This window comes from Gekko japonicus, unplaced genomic scaffold (genome assembly GCF_001447785.1).
Source record: "Gekko japonicus isolate JY-2015 unplaced genomic scaffold, Gekko_japonicus_V1.1 scaffold559, whole genome shotgun sequence".
Lineage (NCBI taxonomy): Eukaryota > Metazoa > Chordata > Lepidosauria > Squamata > Gekkonidae > Gekko > Gekko japonicus.
The window spans coordinates 512662-532037 of record NW_015168064.1 but is presented as its reverse complement, the minus strand read 5'-3'; the positions used below and the strand labels follow the sequence as shown (position 1 = coordinate 532037).

Genomic DNA, 19376 nt, shown 5'->3' with positions numbered 1-19376 from the left:
ACCACAGATTTTGCTACTAAGATGCTACTGGACTCTTGCTCTTTTCTGTTTTTAATTGTGTAATCCATTTTGAGTCTCAGTGAGATGGTGGATTATAAATGAAACATAGTGCAAAGCACTTTATGTTCTCATTCATTCTTACTATGACCTCGAAAACGAGGTTATTCAATGAAAGCAGTGATACTTACATCAGCACCAACACAACCCACTATTAACAGGCACCTAATTCCTTGCCACTTTTAAAACATCATGAAAGAAACCAGTACAATAAATATGGTGCACATTTTATTCTATTTACAGCACGTTATAAATATAATACATTTTTGAAAAGCTTAATTAATGAGTACTTTTTTAAACAGATCAACTGAATTGTTATAGTTACATAATAAAGTGAATAAGTTTAAATGACAAACATTTCATGGTTGTGAAATAGTGCATTTTGTATTGAGATGAAGATATTCACTGGGTTCAAAATTATTTGAAAATATTGAGTTGGAGTTATGTGCAAGTTATAAGAAGAACCAGCTATCGGAACATGAAAAAACCCCAACTTAATTTTTTAAAGTAAAAATAAACTGGATAGGCTTCATATTTTATATCCTAGTGGACTTCACAGAAACAATGGAATTACCAAGATGGCTTTAGAGCAAAAATGCCAACAAAAGTCTTTGTCCTAAGTTGACTAATACAGCCACAAATATTAACATATGCTGTAATGTTTCCACAGCAGTAAAGCTGTATTTTGACAAGAGTCGGTGGTATACAAGGATTTCCCAGTTCTGTTATGAAGAGCCAAAGTTGCTAGGAGTACTTCTGTTTAACATACGAAATACTTGAAAAAGGATATCAACTTTAAATCCAACGTGCCTGGCATTATGAAACAGAAGTAGACAAGCAGTCTTAGAACGTTAGTATTTTATCTACATCTTTTACACAAGTCAGATGTCACGGTTGCAAAGTTAAAAAAAATACAGTAAATAAACAGGGTTCTTTTGTTTTTTTTGGTTTCTGAGATAATCCTGCAGCAACTCAAATGCTGTTAATGATAATCAGTGCTGGCATTGAGTTCTGTTGACTTGTTTCAAACAAAGTAACTTGGTCCGAAAGCTTGGCAAATACTCGCAGGGTTCCAAGGTTATAAACTCCTGTATGAACAAAGCATGCTTTTAACTGCAGACTAGATACCTCCAGGCTTTTCAACTGAAGTTTGTATTGGGTTTGCCCAAGCCAGGTAAATGAGCCATGAATTTCAAGTGTTTCTGGACTGAAAAAGAGAGGGGGGAAAAGTCAAATTTCTCCTGCTTATGCTTGAGAACATTAGTACAAACCCATGATTGTCTCAAAGTGACTGTGCCCCCAAGAAATTCCCTCAACCATACTTAACACACACCCCCTATTAATATTAAACCTATTAACTACAACCTTTTAAATTAGCAGAGTACCTCTAAGCATGCAGGTTTATCTTTCCCTATCCCTGCTGTACCTAAGCCAGCCACTGTGTATCTGGAGTGGGAGAAAGGGCTTGCAAGTAAGACTTATGGCACAAAGCGGTGTGCAAGCTTTCACGTTCTCCAGAACTCTGTTGTAGATTGGCTGTCAAAAGATAAATTATTCCTGATGTCAAAAGATGATTGCAAAAGATGGGGTGGTCAGAAGAACCTCTTTGTGCTGTGGGAACCACCTGCCAACCACAACGTCCACTGGGCAACAGCTTTGCACAGTTTCCTGAAACCTGTGGCAGGTGCTGCATTGGGGATGGTACTCAGAAGAGCCATAGGGAACATGTCAAAGAGCCACATGTGGCTCCCAAGGCACTGAGTATAAACTGCTCCAAAATCAGTATTTAAGAGGAGAGCCCTGGCCCCCCATTTCCATGAGCTCAGAAGAAGGAAGAGGAACTCTCACTACTTGCCACACTAAAACAAGCAAGTTGCAGTGGCAAGCTGACCAGCAAATTTCTGGACACTAGTTAATACACAGGGAGAGATTGTGTTGCAAGAAACGTTAGGTTCGAGTCCAGTAACACCTTAGAGACCAATAAGAATTTCAGGGTATAAGTTTTTGAGAGTCCTTTATTACACTAAATCTTTGTTACCTTGTTGTTTTATGTCGCAGATCTATGATCACATCGACATCAGCCTGAGAACAATTTGAAAGTAGAAGAATGACTGGGACTACACAAAGGCTGCAAAAGAAAAATGTGGTTAGTAACTCTGGAATACTTAAACTGGCTCAATAGAAGAGTAAATATGAAATGTGTGTGAATGCATATGATTTATATCCAATACATACTTTGTTCCAGCGCTTAGTAAACAAATGCCAGTTTTCATTTTAACATGTTACAATTCTGCATTTCTTCCTTACAACTTATAAAAACCCATGATTGGTTATATACTTTATATATACTGAGCCCGCATAGTGGGGAGGGCGGGGTATAAATTGAATAAAATAAATAAATAAATAAATTTTGTGCTCATTGTAAGAGCTTCATCATCCTGAAAATGGCTCGCATAGAGATTCAAGCTGCAGTTATCATGTAGCATAATGTAGCTTGTCCTCCATGTCCGCATGCAAATTCTAATTAAGATCCATGGCCACACTGCCAGTCTTCAAACTTGAGACTCAAAGAGCTTACAAATAAATAACAAAACTTTAAAACAGTACACCAAAAAAAGAGTTTTGCTTCACTATATTACACAATATTTCAATAACATTATATATTAGAGAGAGAGAGAGAGAGAGAGAGAGAGAGAGAGAGAGAGAGAGAGAGAGAGAGAGAGAGCGCGCGCGCTACATTGGGCAGCTGTCTGGAGAAGCATCATATACATTTTCCAAAATACTAAATCTACTTCTGATCAAAACTCCATAATGTGTATCCAAAATCCTCACACTGGGGCTATGTATGAAATGGGTGTGTGTGTTATTTATGTACTTATTAATTTAAACGAGTGTTTAAAAATCCAAACAACAGAGAAGCAATATCTGTACAACAGCAGACATTGTAACTAAAAAAAACGCTGAATAAGCTCTCAAGAGGTTTCAAAAGTAACCTGGCTGAAGCAGGCCAGTGGTGAGTACGGGAGGGAGGAAAAACCAATTATAGTTTTCAACCTTTTAAAGTTCTTGTTTGTTATCTAACAAGTCCTGATACCTTCCCAGAGTTTCCTTCTGATATATATTTGGGTTTGTAAAGGATTCTAAAGGAGCCACCCAATCTTGGCTTCTGGCATCTGAGCCTGCCTCGCCCCTCCCTTGCCCCTGCCCAGGCGCCCCTGCCCTCGCTTCCCTGCTGGCTCTTCCTTGTCGCTCTGCCAGCCCAGGTTTTGTCTCCGTGGGCAGTTGCTGATCTTCGGCCGGTCTGAGCCCACCCTGGAGCATCCTTTGCAGGTGGGGCCTGATTCTCCCCGTGTGCTCTCCCAGCCCTGTCAAGCCGGCTGCCGCATCTCCGCCGTCCTCCAGGGCAACCGCCGGGGTTCCCCACCGCCCTTGCGTCATCCTGCCGCCTCCTCCATTGGCCTCAGACCACGTTTGGGTGAGTTTCACGTCAGGGGGGGGGGTCCTCTGGGTCCAGGGTCGGCTCTTGGCAGTGGGTCCATTTCTAGCTGCCACTTCTCCTCCTCCTCCTCCCGACCTTACATGTGTGTCTCTTTCCTTCCTCCGCCCTGCTGGTTTCCCAACCAACGCTCAAGAGTGCTGGTCCGCCTGCAGAGAGAGCAGTGCCCCCTGCGATGGTGCTCCAGCGCTGGCCCACTCACCACAGCAACAACTCCACACCTGGGCTCCCTCACAGCCTGCTGGCCCCAGTACTTGTGAGCTGGAGGCTGGAGGGCGCAGCAGCATTCCTCCTCTCATGGACCCGAAGCACCCCCTTGGCCGAAGTGGAGTGCCCTTGCTTAGGATTGACAGCTCCAGGCTGGGGAAATCCTGGAGACTGGGGGGTAGAGTCTGGGGAGGGCAGGCTCCAGGGATGGGAGGAACCTCGCTGGGATGCAGCACCACCATGGAAAACAAGCCATTTTGTCCCAGCGGGGGGGGGGAGTGATCTCTGTCACCTGGTGAGCAGCGCCTGGAGGTTTGTAGCCCCACCCTTGCCTCACTCGTCCGGCTGTTCGGACAGGCAGTCAGCTCTTGGCCCTTCCTTGCTGTCCAGGAGTCGCCCAGGAGGAGATCTGGGGCTCTGGGGAAAATGGGGGGAGGGATTTCCAAGGACTTAAAAAAATTCTTACAGAAAATTCCGGAGGGGTGTGTGTGTCACTGAAAACGCACGCACACACAAAGCTGGCTGATATTAAATCACACCATCAAGGCCAGTATTGTCGGCTCAGACCAGCAGTAGCTCTCCAAGGTCACGGGCGGGGGTCTTCCACAACACCCACTGACTGGTCCTTTGAACTGGAGATGCTGTCAGGGATTGAACCTGGGACCAGAGACTCTTCCACGAGCTGCAAGCCAGCTGTGCAGGAGCCCTCCAACCAGTAGTACCTGTCAAGGTACGACTACCCTACATCAGTGTCACTTTAATATGGCAAAAAGGGTAAGTGGTGAGGTGCCTTGTGTCCCCAAAGCACAGGAATATACATCACACAACGTGTCCAGTGTTCCCTCTAAGCTGAGTTAGTGTTAGCTAGCTCACAGTTTTTTAGCCTCCGGCTCACATATTTTTGTCTTAGCTCAGGAAAGATGGCTCCAGGGCAAACTAATCTATGCAGTAGGCAAATCGCTCGCTCACAATTTTAATGCCAGTAGCTCACAAACTAGAATTTTTGCCCACAAGATTCCACAGCTTAGAGGGAAGGTTTCTGAAATAATGTATAGGAAGACTTTGGTCCTGAGAATCAAAATTACACTGAACTAGAAAGTTTTATTCTTGCAATTTTACACTGTAGTCCTAAACACAGTCACATCCTCACTGATGCAGAAGGGTGTAACTCTATTTAGGATTGCACGGTTGATGGCTTTGGGTGGAGACTGGCGAAGGGAAGGGAAATGCGTGACTGGACCTCATGACCCGAGCCTAGGCGGCATGTCTTGTTGGGAATGGCTTGCAAATATATGTGTGTCTAAAGTCTGTATTAAAGTCATTTGGTGCTAACTGCCATGCAAGAGAAAACATCTGAAAAAGTAGCTTCATTGTTGCGTGTGTTACACTTCTTCCATCTGAAGAAGTGTGGGTGGCACATGAAATCTTATACCTTGAATAAAATTTTGTTGGACTGGTTCCTTTGGTGCACAGTCCACAAACTACTCCCGTCCAGTGCATCCACAAACCAAGGGTTGTTCTGCCAGTGAACTAGGGTTGCCAAATCCAGGTTGGGGAAATCCTTGGAGATTTGGGAGTGGAGCCTGAGGAGGGTGGGGTTTGGGGGAAGGAGGGACCTAAGCAAGGCATAATGCCATGGACTCTACTTTCCAAAGCAGCCATTGACCTGATCTTTGTAGTTTGGAGCTCAGTTGTAATTCCAGATCTCCAGACCCCACCTGTAGGTTGGCAACCTTAAAAATTCATATTCAGCATACTAGTTCTGCAGGAAGGCAAGTTGATTTCCATAGGAATCTTTAGGAATTGATTCCAATCCAGTGTGGGAATAATTGTTGGACATAAGATATTGGTTCAAGCAAGATTTTTTGACCTATTAGGTGTGGCCTAATATGCTAATGAGTTCCTGCTGGGCTTTTTCTACAAAAAGAGCCCTGACTGTCAGTCATTTAAATCTTGCTCCCCCCTTTGAGGGTGGGAGCAAAAAGCAAGGGTTAAATGAAGGCCCTTCCCAGGCAATCCTTGCCCCTTTCTCCCAGCGAGCCACGTGGCAAGCCGCAGTCAGGAGAAAAGAGGGAATTGAACTTGCTGGGCTGATTCACTTTGGATGGGGCCCGTTAGGCTTGGTTTGGGGGCCACTCCAAACTGAACCACTGTTTTTAGGTTTGAGCTCATCTCTAAAAACAACAACACTGCACGAATCCACAAAGAAAGCAGAAAGAATATAATATCCAGAGATGCCACAAATCAAAATGTATTAAAGAAATTAATGGGATGGGTTTTGTAGCTATGTGCTTTGTCAAGGGGTTTTTTATCTATTGCTTGCATAAGAGACACTTTTTTCTTTTCTGCTTTTTGTTGTGAGAACAGAGCATTGCTCTCAAGTGGACCATAAGGATTTCTGTAATAGTGCCTTTGGATATTTTCCTGTGCACTTTTAAGAGACTTACTTGAAAATCCCGATTTACAGGCACTGAATCAATATCATGGGAAACAAACTCCTTATGCATTTTTTTCTGCTAAGCATTTTATCTTCCTTTTAAAAGAGCAGCCAGTTTAGGACTGGGTATTATGCTATGTAGGTAAATTCTGCTTCTTCCAGTCCCTTCTGGAAGAGATTTTCTCTCTCTGCTTAAAAACATCAGGTGATGCCTAAGGCATAATTCTCATCCAAAATAATGCTAAACTTATAACTGCATTTATTCACAAACATCCCTCATTGCCCTTCTCCCTCCTGTTCACCCTTTTGTTAGTTCTGCCTCTCTTCCTTCTCTCTGATTTGCCCCATGATCAAAGTTTAGACTGTAAGCTCCTTGGAACAGTGACTTTATTTTCTTTATTGTATCATGTGCAGCACATAAAAGAAAAGCAAAAACACCCCAAAGAACTGGACCTAAAGTTTCTGCTGCAAAAGCAGAAGGTGCTTCTGCTCATTGAAGGGGGGGCTTCTCTTTTTACCTAGGCTTTTAATTAAGGGGCTGATCCCTTAACATAATTTTTATTGTCATTTTCTAGTCAGAAAACTGTTCTGTGAAACTTGTTTTAAACTGCTATTATGCTATTTTTATGCTCTTGATGCATGTTTAATGGTGGGTTTTTGATAACAATTATTAATTTTATGGTGTTTTATGTTTTAATTGTGTTCTGCTTTGTAATCTGACTCAAGCAGGTTCTCTGGAGAGGAGGTATAGGAATTTTATAAATATATAAAATTAAAAACAAAAGACATTCAAACCTTTTCTGATGAAATGGGTGATTATATGTTTCTGGATAATGAAGACTAGTCTTAATAAGGTTAGACAGGTGATCTAGAGATGGCTTTGCCGGTACTGATGTGGATTCTGGCCGGAAAAAGTTGAAGAGAACCATATCTGGAGACTCCTGAAACATAAAAGTATTCAAGCAGTTTTTTAAAAACTGAGAAGAAATCATTCAGACGAGAAAGAAAAATCAGAATTTTCCATGATTTCATATTCAATCGTTCTTTTGAGACAGGAAGGTACCTCCTATTGGTTGCAGACTGTGTCACACCACAGAGCAGCAACAGGGGAGGGGCTTCCCCTTAGCTCCCAGAACAAGCATGGCAGTGCTTCTTCTTCAGTATTGTATATATAAATAATAACTGCTTGAAAGCTAGATACATTTTTATTTGAAAAAGAAATGGAATAGTACAGAAGCAAAAGACATTCCACTGGACTTAAACTGATTAAGTTGTGTTTATACAGATGGAATCTACTTAGAGACTATAGATTACAAGACTCTGGTCCTAAAGTGGATTTTTTGAAGGAGATGAATAGGGATTTTGACATTAAGGTCTTTTATCTTGTTGATATAGGGCAATGATTCCAACAAGATGCCCACTGAATTGTTTTCTGATACTGTGCTTCTCAAGCCTTATGGAACAGAAAAAAACAAGTGAGTTTGGGTCATTCCCAGGCAGTTGACTGACTACCAAACTACTGAGCTCATCCTGGGCAGGTCCATTACAGCCATGTGGGTTGTGACTTGGCCACAACTGTCATTACAGACAATATAGAGCTCTTTATTTATTGACAGTACATTGAGTTCTGATACTCTGCATTCAGAGCTGGTTCCTATGAAGCTGTTCTAACAGAGTTCCATAGCTCTAAAGAGATATTTGGTGAGTGCAGTCAGAACTGCGTTTAAGTTCTGTGTGGGAATCTCTGTGCTGTAGGTAGCTTAAGCAACAATAACCTACTCCAAAACCTATGTACATGGGGATGGTAAGAAGAAAGTTTTCCTTCTTGGTGATCTAGTATGCTGACAACTGCCATTTGGCAATTCATGCGCCACTTGGAAAAAGCTTGCCAGGTGACATGATAGATCCTGTTTTGTTGATGAAGGCTAGGAGAGTGACTATAACACTATCCAAGCACACCAGCTGCTAATCTACCTCCATGCTGTGACCTAGAAGAGCTTTGGCTGAAGGCATGGTATCAGGGCTTCAGATAGAAAATCTGTCAGATACAGAAGCTAAGGTTCCTGAACATGGCCACTTCAGAAGGTCTAGAAGCTGTAGTCTTTTTGGCCAGCAAAGCACCAGTAGTAGTATTTCTGCCACCTATCTAACAATTTTTGCAAGACTTTGAGAATTAGGATGATGGAAACAAATACATACAGGAGTACTGCCTTGGCGGGGAGGATGGGATACAAATTGAACTAAATAACTAAATAAATAAACACTTGTAGCTAGCTACTGTTGAGAGAGTGTCTCAACAGGGGTTAAAGATAACAGCCTGGCCAACTAGCAACTTGATGGAGGGGCAAAGGTTCTAGACCTTCTATGATCCTATAGCATTGGCAAATTGACTACAGCTTCTAGACCTTCTATGATCCTATAGCATTGGCAAATTTGGATGAAGACTACTGAGTACAACTCAAACAGGATCCCATTTAGTAGTCTAGTTTCTCTTGTTCAGACCATCTACCATTCTGTTCTCCACTCCTGCTAAATGTTCTGCTTTGGCTATAGGTAGAGTTCTGCCCACTTCAAAATATCTGATATCTGTGGGCAGTGATCCATAACTTATGCCTCCCTGTCAGCTCTGGTACTCCAATTGTGCCCACACTATGGCACTGGGCTCCAATCATTTAATACTAATCTTGAATTCATGTGTCCAGCATCCCTCATCTAAAGTAGGTGGAAGGAAAGTGCTGGGAACCTGAGGTCTGTGCTCTTCCAGCTGGTTTAGTTAGTTGCCATATCTGCTTGTAGCTTCTCAATCATGTGGGGCACACTCTGATCTCAAATTCATGAAACAGACATAGTGTTCGTTCATGGTGTTCATCTAGACCAGTATTGCATCCATAGATTCTCTAAATAGCTTGGTGCCTATGAATTTCATATTGGTGAGATACAACGAGGCATATGGATCCACTTTCCATTATCAAGGCCCTCTGCAGTCTGCCAATTTGATAATCACTGAGGGCAAGTTATATGGCACCCACTGAATAGTCAGCAAGAAAAGCTTCAGACAGACATTTCTCATCCTTGGCCTCTTTAGGCCAACTATCTGACCATAGGTAATAGAACAGAGAATTATTTGCTGTGGCCCTCAGCATCTAGATGCTGCTCTAAAAAAGCAGCAAGGTTATCACAGTACATTTCCATCTCCCTCTTTGATTTTGTCAGACAGCATTCTAGTTGAACACTGACTATACCTTAGAGGAATCTGGGGAAATTTCAAGAGGGAAAGGTGACTTTGCCCTGACCCTTCACCTGGCACATCATCCAAAAATTCTTCTCCATTCACCCTAGTCTCAGCGAGAAAGGCAAATGATGAATGAAGTAAATAAATAAATAAATACATGGAAGGGAGCAATAAAGGAGAAGAAATTGTTGCTTTGTTAGCAGAAGACCCCATGCTCTGGAAGCCAGATAGGGTTGGTTTGGAAGCTAAGAGGAGGCCCCTCTTCTTATTGATGTTCTTTAAGATGATGTTATCTGCAATCCATCCCACCTTGAAAGACTGCCCACCTTACCCCACAACCACTGGAGAAAGCGCTCCAGTGGTTGCACATAAATATAAAAAACAGGAGTCTATTTACTGGTCACTTCTTTGTGCCAAATGCAAAAGAAACAAAATACTTGTTTAAAACTATGCCCTAGTTCTTTCTGACTGGAGTAACCCACATTTCCAGACTGTTCAAATGTGGGCTACAGGTGTGTGTTTGTGTGTGTGGGGGAGCTCATATGAATGAAAGCTACCCCACACAAAAAGAAAGGCCCTGCACATAGACTAGATATTTGCCAGCCTTCTCTCTGACAAGCTGGTCTTCTACTTACAGGTGCATTTCACCAAGTGAACCACACCTAGGATGTAGTAGAAGAGCCAAGACACAGGTTTGCCACCTCAGAGAGAAATATGAAGATGAATACAAATTTAATTCCTTGATTCCATATGATATTATCCCACACTACCTTGTTTAACTCAGGATGATTTAAATCAGTAAATTAGCAATATTAATCTGTTCAACTGACTGTGTTGACCTTAGCTTTCTTTCTTTTTCGAATTGATTGCTCATAAACTTACAAACATAAATTTCAAATATATGCACATAATTATCAAACTAGTCATTGTCGCTCAAGAATTTTGATCTGAATACAATTAATAATCCTTAACCACTCGGACTGCAATTCTTCAAGATCTTAATTGCTTTGAAATATGTGAGTTTAATCATCAGATTGACCTCCTTTACTTTTTCTAACCACTATTTAGATCAGGAATATCTTTCAATTTCCAATGCCGTGCCAAAACCAAGTGTGCAGCTATTATTACATTCAAAGTTATATTTTGTCATTTCTTTGAAACTACTGAAATATTCTAAAGTTTGGTTCCATTTATAAAGAAAATGTGGTTATTTCAAATTCACTTTTCCCCCTTAAAATATCGTTAGTAGATTAGATCTGTAAGAAAACTCTTCATTTAAAGATATTCAGACCAAGTAATCTGAATTACTTTCTTTTACTTCATCATATAGGATAATAGAAAAACAGGTTGCTTACCTGTAACTGATGATCTTCGAGTGGTCATCTGTGCATTCACACCCATGGGATTCAGTGCGCACGCGCTGGATCGATCAGCATTGTAGCAAGCTCTTTAACGGATTTTTGTGCCCAGACCTCGGGCATGCGCAGGAACCCACTGCGCATGCCCAGAGGGGAGGGCACGGACATCCCACCAGTTTCCTTCAAACCGCCGCGAATCAACCCCTATTGAAAATGTAGAAGCTGACAGCAGCGGGGAATGAGGGCGGGTGGTGTGAATGCACAGATGACCACTCGAAGATCATCAGTTACAGGTAAGCAACCTGTTTATCTTCGACGTGATCTCTGTACTTCACACCCATGGGTTCCGACCTGTATCGATGTCAGGAGCTTCTGATACCGTCGATGTCAATGACGGAGGAGAGGGAAGGCTCTGCACCCATGGGATGACTTAGGAGCTCCACATTCTCGATGTCGGAGTAAGGACGCTTTACTTGTTGTACAGGGGAGTCCAAAAGTTGAATGGTCTGTATCGGTGAAGGAGCGTGTGTCTCCGATGTCGATGGAGCGGGGGGCACTTTAGGGGCATCACCCAGTGCAGGCGCCGCCACCTTCACCTTCTTTGCCGCCTTTAGGGGCTTAGAGGAGCCCTTTTTTGTGGACTTATCTTTACTTGCCTTGGGCCTCTTCTTCAGTGGCGTGGAGGCGGAGGATTGCACCTTCGATGCCGGTGGCTTCAATGTCGGTTGGGCGATGTTGGAGGCAGGCCTCGATACCGGAGCCTTTGAGGTTGAGGGTCTCTTGGAGTCTATCGCTGAGGAAGGATGTAGCACTGATTCAAGTAGCACCACTTTGAGGCACACAGCTCGGTTTTTTCAGGTCTGGTTTGAAAACCTAGCACAGTGCTGGCAAGACTCAGGTCGGTGAGACTCACCCAAACAAAAAATACAGAGGGCGTGGCGGTCAGGCGGTGTGAGTTTACTACCGCAGCCTTTACACTGGTTAAAAAAGCCCCACTTCTTCTCCATAGAACAAGAAGAGCAGAGAAGAAGGGGGGGGGTAAGAGCCCGAAGGCCAAGCTGAGGTAAACGGCAACTTCCCCCCTCAGGAAAAATAAAAGGGGTTTTTTTATTTTAATAGGTAACAAAGAAATAATACGAAAAAAGGAGAAAAGTGAGGAAATAATCCAAAGAGCCGTGAGGCAAATAGCCAAAGACAGCGAACCGATCAGACCAATGGAGAAAAGGTCTTTCCAACGCGGCGGTAAGAAAGGAACTGGCGGGATGTCTGTGCCCTCCCCTCTGGGCATGCGCAGTGGGGTTCCTGCACATGCCCGAGGTCTGGGCGCGAAAATCCGTTAAAGAGCTTGCTACAATGTCAATCGATCCAGCGCGTGCGCACTGAATCCCATGGGTGTGAAGCACAGAGACCACGTCGAAGATCCAGAGATTATCAAAGCATAAACTATCTAGCTAGAGAAGATATATTTTTTAAAATATATCCAAATCTCTGGCAGCAGAAGCAAGTTTTCCCAGGAGGAAGCTTCTTGCAATATTTATCACAACTCTGCATCAGATTATCTACAATTAAATTTCCCTACTTATATTCTCTTCCTAAGAGTTGGAGTGACCCATAAAAAGAGTCTAAGTGGCATTCTAATTGTTCTTTGCATAATTATCAATTCTGATGAGGAATTTCCCTCATTAATCCATGCTGACAACCACACTAATTTAAGCCATGTCACAGCATGCAATATTTGGGATACCTAATAGGAGCTGCGGTGGCTCAAGTGGTTAAGATGCTAAACTGCAGGCTGTGGAAGGTTGGTAGTTCAGCAGTTCGAGACCCAAGTGTGCCGCATGACGGAGTGAGCTCCCGTCTCTAGTTCCAGCTCCTGCCAACCTAGCAGTTCGAAAGCAAGAAATTGCAAGTAGATAAATAGGTACCACTTCAGTGGGAAGGTAACAGCATTCCGTGCGCCTTGGTGTTTAGTCATGCCAGCCATATGACCATGGAAATGTCTTCGGACAGTGCTGGCTCTTTGGCTTTGAAACGGAGATGAGCATCGCAACCCTAGAGTCGGATTCGACTGGCTTTCAAGCAAGGGAACCTTTACCCCTTCCTTGACCTTAGTTAAAGTATATACTTGTTTTTCCACATGGAGATTATGCTTACTGCACCAGAGAGAAAACTGCTTCCATTTATACATATAGGACTTAGGTTTGCCTGAATGCAGGAGTACGTCATTAACCTCCTGCAAAAATATTAAGTCTCTAACTAATATGAACAGGCTTTTCTGTTGAGTTGGTATTATTTTAAACGTGTTTTTCTAAAAACTTAATGGTTTCTATTGATTATGGAGGAAAATGTAGATTTCTCCCCCCCCCCATACAATCTACACTTGTTTATACAGTCAAACATTCCATGAAGCCAAGAATGCAATTGTTCCGGTGTGGCTTACCTTTTTATTTCATTATAATGTCATTTGTTAGCCTCCCTACTACAGCAGTAAGGAGCTACCTGCTTAAGCATAAGTGTCCAAACCTGACTTTTTCCCATAGTTGCTGTACTGTCTTAATAATTTTCTTTAAAAATTACTTAATTCAAATTAAGCAGGATATAATACTTCAGAAGTGGACCTTTCCCCTAGATTCCATTACCTGCTCCAAGTCTTCCCAGTCAGAATTCCCGAGTATTTTTTTAAAACCCTGTAAAATAAAAGTTTTAAGGTAAGTGACCATCAAAGAAACATCTTGGGGGTCATGGCCAGTAGGTCAATGAAAACACCAACTGAATGTGCTACAGCAATGAGAGCAAAATGTGTGGAGAATAGGTCTATCACCAACTATTACCATGAAACTTAAAGTAAATTTATCCATGTTCTGAAACCATACATCTTGGAATATGGGGGGGACACGACACAGGACTATGGAAGGCTACTGCCTACATGCACAGTGGCCATTCTCAGGACACTGGATTAGGTGGGTATTTGGTTTGCTCCATTGTATCTACAATGATGTTCTACTATCTACTTCTATCTTACTACAACTTGCTGTGAGACTGCTGGCATACACAGTTCTGCTAGGTCAAGCATTCTGCCTCCAGATAACACCAAACTGCAGGAAATGCCTGTTGAGGTCACAAGCCATTTGAATTTGGAATGATGTCAAGGAAATACACATACTCCATTCCAAGTACTGTTGACAGAATTTCAGTCTAATACAAATAGCTATGTCTACAGACAAAGGCTAAAAAATATTATTTTATTTATTTTTAACATTTTTATGCCACCACAAATATGTCGAACTAGCAGATAAAACGTCTAAAGGTATCTTTTCTGATTGTGGGAAGTGTCTGGGAATCTTCATTCTCTCCTGTCAGGCTGAAGGGCACTTAACCCTACACCCCTTCTAATATCTAAAATCGTTCATTTTCAGAGCTTGGTGCAGGAAAAAAGACGGGCAGAATAATATCCTGAGATAAGTGGAACCTGGAAACTACCTTAGGGAGAATCCTAAGACTGGGTTGAAGGATTACCTTCTCAGGAAAGATCTTCAAAAATGGGGGGTCCATCTGAAGAGCTACTAACCTGGCTGATGTCACAGTCGCTAGAAAACAGACTTTCATAGAGAATTCAGCCAATGAGCATGTGATAAGTGGTTTAAACTCCGTAGTGTCAAAACAACACAGAGAGACCACTGGGGAACTAATGGGTCCCGAGGCAGGAAAAGATTACCTAGTCCCTTAAGAAGTATTTTGGACAAGTGATGGGAGAAAATTGACGCCTTCCCATCAACTCCCCTATGGTAACAATAGATGGCAGCCAGGTGGACCTTTAAGGAAGAAAAAGACAGACCCTTGTTCCTCAGGTGCAAGATATTCAAATATTACTTGTAATGAAGCACTACCTGGAGAAATCTCCCTCTCACTGCACCAGAGAGAAAACTGCTTCCATTTATATATATATAGGACTTAGGTTTGCGTGAATGCAGGAGTATGTCATTAACCTCCTGCGAAAATATTAAGTTTCTATCCCAAGCCTCCAAACCATGAGGTTGAGATGATTTAGATTGTAATGAAACACCTGATTAATACTGATTAAATCTGGTTGTTTGGGCAAAGGGAAGTACTGTCCCTGGGAGATATCCATAAGGGTTGGAAATCAGATTTGATGAGGCCAAAAAGGAACCAAAGTCATATTTGATCTTTTTCTCTTGGCTTTTTCTATAACTTTGATAAGGAGTGGAAATGGAGGGACATAGAATAGAGTCCCATCCCAATGAATCTGGAATGCATCCCTAGGAAACATATGCCTTTCCCTATTCGAGAGCAAAATCTTGCAGCTTTATTTTTTCTCTTGTTGCACAAAGACTGACTTCTGGGACTCCCCAGAGGGTGAAGATCAGTTCCATATTATTTCAACACCTGGCTGTGTTATAACCATATATAGCAAGAATATTTTATCTGTTGGGTTACATGTACAAAAGTTAAGAAATAAATATTACAACCAAATGCCACCAATATCATTTTGAAAAGCAAACAATGTTTATTAAAAACTAAAAAGATAGAATTATTCCATAATACCTGCTTTTGTGGGAAAGAAAATGCCTCCTTTCCTACTGTATGAAGCACAACATGATGCTGGCCTTCCAATATCAGTTGCTTGTTATCTTCTATAACATATGCCTGCACAGGATAAAATTGGAAGAGAATATAATAAAAACTGTGTGAAGCATAAGGTATTGCTAAGAGCCAGGGGCAGTTAGAGTGACAGACCAGGATCAAGAAGAGTCAGACTCAATCCTCACTCCACCACTAAGCTCACTGGGTGACCTTGTCCCAGTCAGACTCTCAAAGCCTAACCTACTCATACTGTTGTGAGATGTATGAAGAAGGGAAAATTCATACACCCTGGAGCTCCTTGAAGGTAATAGGTAAGGAGAATTTTTATGCTGAGAAACTACCCAGCAGGCAAGAATAACCTTTTAAAGACCTAATGTAAAAAAAAAATCCATATAGTTTTACTCCATACTGTCATCAAAGACAACAGGCTGGATCCAAGGATTTTCTTCTGTTAGAATATGATGCCTCATTTGGCCGGAATCCCTTAAATTCAACCCCCTGGGTCCTATTAAGAAAATATTTAAGATGACTGAATTTCATTTTTTAAAGATTAACTGTTCTAGAGAAAGGCAGCCATTTATTATTTATTTATAAAATTCTTGCTTTCATCTGCATATTATTAGCAAAGACTGAACTTATTTATTTAGTCAATTTATATCCCGCTCTCCTGCACTATCATGGGGCACAGAGCAGGTCACAACATGTGATAAACAGATTATAATACAAAACATACAAATTAAAAACAGTTCTAAACATTTACAACTGATCAGATGGCACACAGTAACATCATAACACTGTCCAGGGGAAGAAAAGGGGGAGGAAGGGCAAAGGTCTGCATAAATAGTTCTCCCAGCCTCACCCATATGCTTGGTGGTACTTTTCCATTTTATAGGCCCCGTGGAATTGTACCAAATCCCGCAGGGCCCGGATCTCAGTTGGAAGCCACATACTCCATTCCTGTGGTTCACCTGTGTTCTCTCTGCTGCCACAGGGCTGCTCAGCTGCACTTTGCCCCAGAGCTGCTCTGCCAAGTGAGTACATCCATCCCTGGGCCCAGGTAAGTGGCTATAGAGTTGGGGGAGTGAGGTGGGATGGGATGGGCCTCATACATGGGTGCTCAGAAGAAAAATAATTCTTTTTTGGTCACATACCTACTGCATCATATGTTCTTTTTGGCCCCTAGCTTATACCTATGTTAGTACCTTTAAATAACCTTCACATCAGAGGATAAAGTTACTAAAATGCTTTCCCTTTTATTCTTTGAAAACAGCCTAAACGGTTGAATCCTATGAGTGCTTTCTGTTAACAGTGGAGTCTTCTTCTGGCAGAACATGCCTCTTCCACTGGAGCCTACCACAAGCAAAACAGATTGATACAATCCAGTCTTTTATGTGAAAGCATGTTATATACTCTTAGATGTACACACTCCTTATTTAAGGTTGATATAACCTGTCTCAATTTTTTTGCAAACTTCAGACATAATATCCTCATACGTACCTTCCAAAGTACAATGATATTCAAATCCACTTCGCTACATTTCTGTATCAGTCTGACAGCATTGTCAAGAGACTGTTTTGCACTTCCTTGTGAAGCATGCATAGTATGTTGTGTTTGAGTCTTTTTAAATTCAGATGGTAAGCTTCGGAAGAAGAAATCTGCACATGGACTGGTGGAACTGATAATCTATAAAAAGCAGTACATTATACTTTATTTTTAGAAAGCCTAGTAGAATATTTGTCAAACCTGAAATACAAACTGCAGTTCAGAGAATTTCACGGATTCTATTCTCACCTTTTGTATTGTGCTACCCCAAAACTACTCTTCAACAATCAAATTGGGGATTTAGTACACAAATTTTAAAGGAGGGAAATCATGCCAGTGTGCACTTGCCATTTCCTCAACCATTAGACTTCCTTTTTAAAAAAAATTACTGAGCTTTAAGACACTTTAGGCTTTTTTTTGGGGGGGGGGGGAGTTCAGACACAAACTGAGATTCATATGTGTATACAAAGGCTGCATTCAGACATCATGAACATACCTCAGTTTGGAATGAACAACTTTCCTGCCACTTCTCCCTTCCACTGTGCATGACATGCAGACTGAAGTCTTCCTAGTTTGATACAAATCACCACAGGGTGTCTGTTGTGGGGAGGGGAAGGGAAAGGGATTGTAAGCCGCTCTGAGACTCCTTTGGGTAGTGAAGGGCGGGGTATAAATCCAATCTCTTTTTCTTCTTCACTTGTGATATCCAGACTGATATCCAAAATGGCAAACTGCTTCAGAATTTCTTGGCCACAAACCTACATTCTAAACTCGAACTAAACCATATTAAGAATTCCAATTTTTAAGCAAGAAATACACCACAGTTTGTCATTTTGCCTAACCCAGACATCACAAGAAACTGTGGTATATATCAAACCAGAAAGTCTCCAAACTACACCCCATATGTGAGGAAAGGGGGGAGAATCATATGGACTTTGGAGGCTCATTTTCATAATGAATAGGGCCAGAGCATTGTCACATTCAGAATATGTCTACAGTGCAGAAGGGAGACCATGGGGTTCTAATAAGAGTTTTAAGAAGTCTCCAGACATGAACTTAGTGAACAAGTGATACAAGACATGTTGGATTTTTAAAAAATTACTTGTGCTACATAGATTTAGCAGGGATTGTTTTCCCACAAATGATCATATTAAGGAACAAAAGCTGTTTTATACCAATGAACATATCATAAACAAAATGACAACATGTACCTGTTCATTTCCAAAAATAATATCTGCAAATGTATAATTATCTAAGAGAAGAAGAGAAAAGAAAGTGTCAGTCCCTTAAAATGAAGTCAATACTTAATTGTAGATTTCCCCCCCCAAAAAAGTAAAACACATACCTAATAAATTTTTGCATCTTACAGCTTTCAAGCACAGCTTTCCTTTCTCTCTGTTAGCCAGCTTAATATCTGATAGAAGAAATTTTAAAATATATGTCATAAATATATACATGGTTCCTACCACCAACCCATTATTTTCCAACTTCTTAAGGCAGGCAAAATATACAGCCTGAGGTTTGCTGTGCCATTAAATAACTTACTGATCTGATTGTTTTAAGTGGTAAAATATCTTAAACAAGTTCTTATTCTCTCACCTGATGCTGAGAAAGCTTTTTGACAAAATATACTGTAAATTTATCTTTGCACATACTACTTCCAAGACAAGTCTTCCCCATCTTATAATTAGGCATTTGATTTTTCCTACTTAAATGCAGAACTTTACATTTATCCCCACTGAAATTCATTTTATTTTAGCCCAGTTTCCAGCCTGTCAAGATCATCCTGTATCCTGACTTTCTCTTCTACCATATTTCTTACCTCTCCCAATTTAGTATCATCAGCAAATTTAATAAGCATTCCTTCTATTCCTTCATCCAAATTAGTTACAAAGATGTTGAACAAAACAAGTCCCAGGACAGATCCCTGAGTCACTCCACTTGTCACTCCTCTCCCAAAGGATGAGAAACCATTAACAAGCACTCTTTGGGTACAATTTGTCAACCAGTTACAGACTACAATGATGAGCTTTTGTCATCTTCTCAGCTGAAGTCTAGGTATGACTTGTCAACTTCTGCTGAATGGAAGTATTTTCATTGCAACAGCTAATGATATCTAATATGGCCTTGCAGCATTAAATGACTTGGAGTCCCCTCCATTCTTGAAAACTCTAATTGAATCAATGCAGACAACAAAACCTACTATATTTGTTTATAGGTATTTGATATTGATTAATAAATACAATATGCAAAGTCTCAAAAATGGAGTAAGGTGCTAGAGCACCCTGTTTTGTCAAAGCAATCGAATATGACCTTAAAATTTATACCTGCTCTCTCTATGAATCTTCAGTTGCAACAAACAGCAAAAAGAAAAACCCACAACAACATGTTTAGGATACACTGGACACCACAGTGACTCTTTAGCAAAGGACTCAGTAAAGTGTC

General features: G+C 41.4%; 1 protein-coding gene across 1 annotated transcript in view; it reads right to left on the bottom strand.

Moving 5' to 3' along the window:
• Positions 1-472: 472 nt before the first annotated feature.
• TRAPPC8 (trafficking protein particle complex 8) overlaps positions 473-19376 on the bottom strand; it is an 82291-nt gene continuing 63387 nt past the window's right edge. Inside the window, exons 24-31 of the mRNA XM_015414568.1 lie at positions 18277-18345; positions 18143-18183; positions 16887-17072; positions 15351-15452; positions 13427-13474; positions 6993-7138; positions 2096-2185; positions 473-1264 (exon numbers count right to left, since the gene is read on the bottom strand). Of these exons, the coding sequence (XP_015270054.1) occupies positions 1030-1264; positions 2096-2185; positions 6993-7138; positions 13427-13474; positions 15351-15452; positions 16887-17072; positions 18143-18183; positions 18277-18345 (917 nt within the window). The 3' untranslated portion in view covers positions 473-1029. The remainder of the gene's footprint in view (positions 1265-2095; positions 2186-6992; positions 7139-13426; positions 13475-15350; positions 15453-16886; positions 17073-18142; positions 18184-18276; positions 18346-19376) is intronic.